This window comes from Alligator sinensis, unplaced genomic scaffold, assembly GCF_000455745.1.
Source record: "Alligator sinensis unplaced genomic scaffold, ASM45574v1 scaffold144_4, whole genome shotgun sequence".
Lineage (NCBI taxonomy): Eukaryota > Metazoa > Chordata > Crocodylia > Alligatoridae > Alligator > Alligator sinensis.
The window spans coordinates 899,471-906,418 of NW_005842190.1; the positions used below are offsets into that span (position 1 = coordinate 899,471).

At 39.7% G+C, this 6,948-nt stretch overlaps 1 protein-coding gene across 6 annotated transcripts in view; it reads right to left on the reverse strand.

Moving 5' to 3' along the window:
• The window catches only part of KIAA1211L (KIAA1211 like), a 90,884-nt gene that overhangs the window by 51,940 nt on the left and 31,996 nt on the right, over positions 1-6,948 (reverse strand). The window contains exon 1 of one of the 6 annotated variants that reach the window (XM_025207250.1): positions 6,357-6,438. The exons of 3 other annotated variants lie outside the window; for them this stretch is intronic. Coding sequence is in view for 1 of the 3 variants with exons in the window: in XM_025207249.1 (XP_025063034.1) it covers positions 6,038-6,075 (38 nt within the window). In the remaining 2 variants the exon portion in view is untranslated. Of the gene's footprint in view, positions 1-5,198; positions 5,284-6,037; positions 6,301-6,356; positions 6,439-6,948 lie in introns of those variants that run through there. 2 more of the 6 variants (XM_025207249.1, XM_014521174.2) reach the window with 2 other exon arrangements.

The window sequence follows — 6,948 nt, forward strand, 5'->3', positions numbered from 1 at the left end:
CTTCGTCACACTGACGACTCATGTTCATCTTGGAGTCCATTAGGACTCCAAGATCCCTTTCCGCTTCCGTGCCACCAAGCAGGTCATTTCCTAGGCAGTAGGTATGCTGGACATTTTTCCTCCCTAGGTGCAGCACTTTGCATTTCTTCTTGTTGAACTGCATTCTGTTGTTTTTTGCCCACTTGTCCAACCTGTCCAGGTCTGCTTGTAGTTATTAGCACAAGTATTATCTTAACAGTTTCTATAATCAGAGAGAGAAAAACACTTAGTACAATGACCTCACCCAATCCCAGATGTTACTTTGCTTCACAGAAAAGACAGTCACTCAGTTCCTCAAATAAAGGGTGTGTCATTGGCTGGGATGATCCAGACAGGTGTTGAAAGCTGGATTCATGATGTAAATGATGATGATGATGATGACAACACACTTACCTTTCTTGCTTCTCCCTTTTATGCTTTTCTTTAACTTGATTCCTTTGATGACTCCTTGCTTTTGGATTGGTCTCTCTGCAGCCAGCATATTGTTCATATTTTATCCTATCAGCATATCCCTTTGTTCAACAGTCCCATTACGAGCACACCTCTTAATTTGGCCTTTTTCCGGTGTCTTACTTTAAGCATTGTCCATTGGTCTCCTTTATCACTTTTCATTAACATATCCAATCATTTCATCCCTCTGATTCAGCTGGTTAGTGCCAAGTTCAGTTAATTTGAGCTAGTAACAAAACTATTACTATGTTGTGTTAGAAAAATTTCTCACAGTGATAGAAAAAGGAAAGAAAGATCATGCGAGCAAACTCAAGGCCATAAGCTGCTTGGAAGAAAAAAGACTGGCTGACATTGCAAACACCAGCAAAATGAGAAGTTCAGATAACAATGAGGCTATACAGAACTTTAGGCTGAATATAAAAGAAAACTTTAAACAATGCTATAATTCACCACTCTATAAACAGGTGTAACTTTAAAGCATAAAATATGACAAGCTACCCTAACAGCCTATCTTCAAGCGTGACCACGCTTCCCCATAACTTGGTGTTGTCTGTGAACTTGGTCAGTGAGCTCTTCACCCCCACATCCAAACTGTTAATAAAGATTTTGAAAAGTCCTGGACCATTTACCCCTGCTGCAGAGGGGAATGGGGATCAGGCAAGTGCGGGCAGCTGGACTCTGGGGAGTTGGGGACCACAGCGTGGGGCTGTCTCACAAAAAGAAGCCTGCAACAACAAATGGCCAACAACTCCTGCCCTATGTTATAACCAGGGATCCTGGTTTTCTCTGATTTAAAGGTTTTCTCCGATTTAAAAAATATCCCCAATTTTCGGATTAAAAAATAGTAACCCCAAATCCACATTTTTCTGTGATTAAAATGAAACACTGCTAATATATAGATATATGTGGCATGACCAATTTCTTGGCCGGCACGTGAATTAAGTCCCAGAAGGCAAGGATTCATAACTTTGAGTCTAGTGCACTCCAAAGGCCAGATTCTATTCCATATATTCTATATCACCCTGAAAAACCATAAATGCAGCCAATTTTATAATACTGTATCCTCTTACCCTTAAGATTCTTCATGGCTTTTTAGAGGCTTTGATGAAGAACTCACTCACTTTTTGCATTAATTATTTTTCAGGGACGTGAGTAGGATGAAACAAAATCATACTTAGGCACCTAAGTCCATTTACATGCTTAATAGGTGGAACAGAATCTAGCCCAAACTGTTTTTCATCCAGGGCAATTGGCTAAACCACAACTGCCTCTGAAGGTAAGCAAGGCCATGACTTAGAGATACTATCATGGGTGATGGGAGGAGGGTAGAGGTTAGGGAAATGCCTTTGTACTATATCTTTTATTTCTTCTGGAATAACTGATTAATGCCAGATATTTACTTTTACTCTCTTCTGAGATTTTTTCAATTACTTACCTTTTTCCCACAGCTAAATTAAAGGGGATCATGGACAGTGGATCTCCATGCCTTCACAGATATCAAATGAAACAGAGATTTCAATTGCTACTCATACCGAGTCATAAAAACAGTCGCCTATGTTTTCTTAAAATCCTTAAAATCTAGGTATGCATTTGGATTGCATTCTCTGAAGAATTAGTAAGCAGAAAATATTGTACCCACAATAGACCTGTTTTTTTCTGATGCCCACAGTTACTCTCTTACTATGTCTTCTTCATGAGGAGTTTATCTGTATAAAAGTATCAAGGATAGGATTTTATCTGTGATAAAAGAGAGAAAAGACATGATGCCATACCCCCTTTCACTACAGTTCTAATGCTCCATTTTGTTTCACTTTATTCAAATTGGATAAATCAACTCTCCTTTTCAGACTTCTATACCTAAAGAATCAGTCAGAAAAGTCTTTGATTTAACTTACTCTTTCCTGTGCTTGATAATTCAGAGGTACTATGATCAGCACTTGATGCTTTGTGGGGTCTGAATGTTTCAACTGGCCCTTAATTATGTCAGTTACAAAGACCTCCATTTTCTTCCTGCATGATATTTGCTTGCACATGATACCCTTTTCTCCATACATCAGTACTCTTGTGGTAAGCTCTCATGTTTTAGTACTTCTTGTCCCTCATGATGTGGAAGTATTCATATCAAGAGGTATGCTGGTGGTAATCTGGCTGCCTGTGGGCATGTCTACATGCAACGTTTACTGCAGAGATGCCTAATTAGCTCCACAGTAAAGTCTCCATGTCTACACAGCCCTTTTAGGCCATGGTAAACTAATTAGCTCTGATGTAGGTTAGTACTTGTAAATACAAGTACTATCCTGTGATGGTGTTCTTTACTGCACGGCAACGCACGTGTAGATGCTGATGGGGCTGGCTGGGGTACATGGGTGTTTCAGTGCAGGTGCTGCCTAATGGCTAGCCTTGCACTAAGGCACCCTTGTGCCCCAGCCAGCTCCTCCATAGCATATTGAGCCAGGTCAGAGCAGCCCTGGGCTGGCAGACTGGCCCCGCCGACCTGCTGCCAGCAGGGGCTGCTCTGACCCAGCGCAATGTGCTGCAGTCCTAGGTGCATGTGTAAATGCAGTGCCTGGGAGCAATACTCTGGTGCGATGTGCGCCAGAGTTTATTGCTTCACATTAATTTCACGTGTAGATGTGCCCTGTATGATCTTCCAAATTAGGCAGTTTGAAGAAACAAACCATTGGATTTCTAGGTTGAGCATAAAAGTTAACACCTATAACTTTGAAAAAGTAGAGGGGATGAGAAAGTCCTCTTCTTCTTCCAGCTGGCCTTCATAAAACTATGGTCTCCTGCTTATCAACCCCAAGTGAAAAGCAGTAGCGTTTGGTTATTCATACTTGCTCTCAAAAGAGGAACAAAGCCCAAGCATGCTAACACATTCTTATTGCCAAAGTTGGAGGTGGAGAAGCAGCCCTAATACAGATGGCAACTGCTTGGGACTTCTGAGACCATTGTAACTAATTTATACACATCTCTCTTCTGTCACTAAATCTGTGGTGATGAACTCTGTGGAGCAGGATCTGTTTTGTATTGCTGGTCTGTTTAGGGTGTAAAACCAAAGGCCCCCAGTGATACTGCCTATACTGCAGCAGCACCTAATGACTTCAAACAACAAGCCAAGGTCCCCCTCTGAGAAGATGGGGAAGGCAGACTATAGTTGGTTGTGTATGCCTTCAAAAGAGAACTTCCACAAGTGGGCTACTACTGCTATACTGTATTTGTTATGATCAGCATTTCAGTCATCAGAAGTTCAGACAGAAAATTTCTGTGACAGCAGGAGCATGGCATCGTTGTCTTCTCATGACAGTCATTTGAGCAGATGTGTTTTCTTTGTTTAATTCTTTGGCAGCGTACATTTTGCTTCAACCACCAGACAGCCTAAACTAGTCTCTGGTGCATTTATAGTGATTTATTTCCAAGGAATGTACAGACTCTCCCTCTCTCTCTGCAGAATCCTCAGAAAAACCTGATGCTGCAGCAGCCGCCAGGAGAACATTCCACTGTCTGCTGCCAAATGCAACATGTTGCCACAAGGAAAAAAAAATCTACTACTTTTTCCTAATATTTTAAAACAATGGCTAAGGTCATTCTTTTTTTTCAGTGAATTCATAAAGAAATATACTTCCATAAAGTTAAACATTCCCTCAGAGCTGCTCATTTAAAAGAGGAGAGGGAAGAAAAGCATATCAGAACAAAGCATACATACTTGAGGACAGAAGGGACCTTTAGTCATCTACTCTGATTTGTGTAACACCGAACTTTACCTGGTGATGCCTGCAATAGAGGAAATTATTCTTCCCCTACTATATAAGTGAATGCTGATGAGCCAAAATAAACTAAGATTAAGTAAGATAATTTCTTATGAAAAGGTCATGCTTTGTTCAAAGAAAAAGCCTTGGCTTCCCCCTTCCTTGAAACAGGATGCAAACAAAAGCAAACCCTCATTTAAAGAGACCGAAGGTGAAAAGGAAATTGGTGAAGGAAATAACATGTTTTTTTCTAGTTTTTAATCTATGATGTGGAAAACAATTTAAAACTGCATCACTGTCATGGGATCCTGGAATACTGCCTCTTTTTCTCTCTCTCCTCATGCTGGAATTAGGAGTCCATGCCTGCTTTGCATAAAGATGCAAGACCCCAAAGTACAATTTTTGTTGTTCTGCAATTCATTACACATTCTTCAGCCTTGCATCAGCATTCTTCACTGACCCTCTGTGCAGCACATCCCATATTTTGTTTTTCCATAGCATTAAATGAACACATACACAAAAATTACTTTGAATAAGAACATTATTCTTCAGGTACTTGCCATATGATAGCATAAGCGTTGAAAGCTGAGTTTTAGTGAAGCTTTGTAAATGCATTGTACATATCCTTAAGTAAAGAAAAGAAGAAACGAAAAGAAGAAAGTAGACTGATTTGGTTTAGTTGCATGTAAACGCCACAGAAAGCAACTGCAAGTATCCATAGCTGGCTCTGAGAATGAATTTCTGTAACTATTTTACAAAAAAAATATTGTTTAAAGACCTGTTGTTATCCAGAATGAGTAGAAAGTCAAAACCGTGTTAAACACTCAATGGGAACATACAACATGGCTTATGTCATTCGCTTTCTTTTTGAAACTATAAAAAAAGATAGCCAGTATTTTTATTTACACACACACACACATCCGTCCGTTCATTCTTATTAAAAAATAAAATAAAACTCACCTGAGACCAAAGGAAACACTGCAGAATTTTACACTTATACATACTGCTACATCAGTCAAACTAATTTAAGCATAATCCTTTGCAGGTCTGAGGTCAGCTAGAGTTTAAGATGTTTGGCACTTGGCAGAAAGTGCTTAGTACTTCTCAGAATCAGGTCTGTACTCAGCTTTAGTTGCTATTCTTAACAGCCAAATTAATCAGCCAATGAAGTCAATGGAATTGCACCTGACTACTTCAGATTGGAATCTGGCCTTTAATTCATAACACTGTTTTCATTTTCATAACTTCTTCCACAATAACTTGAATTATTTTGCTTTCAGCTGCACAGTATTAAGTTTTGTAATGGAATTCATAATAACTCTTGTCACAGTTCACTTTAATCACACTATGCAATACTGACCTGCATTACACAATTATCTCCCGCAGCTACTTGCTCCTATATTTTTCTAAGAATTTATTGAAAAGCGTAACCTGGTATCAGCTCAGTGCAACCTGAAGAGGAAAGCAATACGCCATAAAAGAAAAAGAGGATGTTCTTTATCGGATTACTTAGGAATTCCTGAGACCAGATCAGAGATAAACAGCTTATGTAAATATTTCCACAATGCACAGAAACAGCCCTAATATTGTTTATAATAAAAACAGAGAAAAAGATTATTCAACGATGCAAAAGCAATGAGTTAAAAAGATTAGTTACTAGAGCAGCCTTTGCACCTCTAGAAAGATATACCAGCTTGATATCTAATATGAAATCAAATATGAGAAGATCCTAGCACTTCCTCAGCTTGACTTCATGCTAAGCCACATTATGCTGCAGAGACCGTTGCTCTTAGTCTAACCTTGAGTCCCCTCTGATGCACTTGTAAAAAGAAGCCATGTTTCCAGTCCCAGGGCCAGTCCTTCTCACTCATCCTAGCAACAGTTGGCAGTAAGAAGAGGGAGTGATACAGAAGGTGCAGCAGCAGTCTGAGAAAAATGTAACTCCTCAGGGAAAGTGGACATCTTCCCGTCTATGCCTCAGTCCTTGCCACATTCTTTTTCCAGGTCTCTAGCTACATCTTTCCCAGTGCACACACGTGCTATTCAGGAAGTGGTGCCAGCCACTGCCAATGCAATTTCAACCAGCTGAAATCTCTGCAGGCAACAGAGTTCACTTACTTGAACAATAACTATCCCGTAAACACATTCCACGCTCTCTCATGCCACTAAACCTCACGGGCCAACTGCAAAGCTGAACAGGCTCCTGCTTAACAGCTTGCACTATGCCCCCTCTAAACAGAACTTTTAATGAGAATTACTACTGCTTTATTTAACTCTCCTCCTCCTTACAGATGAATATAAGCTTCCTTTTGCTAAGCCCAGGTTGGAGGTAGGAAAAGTTGCATTCCAAGGGCCTTTCTGCTTTCTCCATCCTGAATGGTCACCAACATTGAAACAGTTAGCTCAAGAAAAATAGCAAGAGGTTTTTAATGCCAAGCCACATTCACACACTACCGCCAAGATGGTTTCACCTGGACTCCTCAAAATTCAATGCAAGTTTGGGAATTTTTTCTAGCTGAAAATGAAGGAATTTATTTTGGGGGCATGCTGGAAAACTGTTTCCTGACTGCATCACATCACATCACATTACTATGTTTCTTCTTATTATTTCTCAGTTTAAAAGGAAAAAAAAAAGTGAGGTGTACACTAATCTAATAGCTTCCATTTTCTGTTAGACTGTTTCCTTTATATATATATATATATATATATA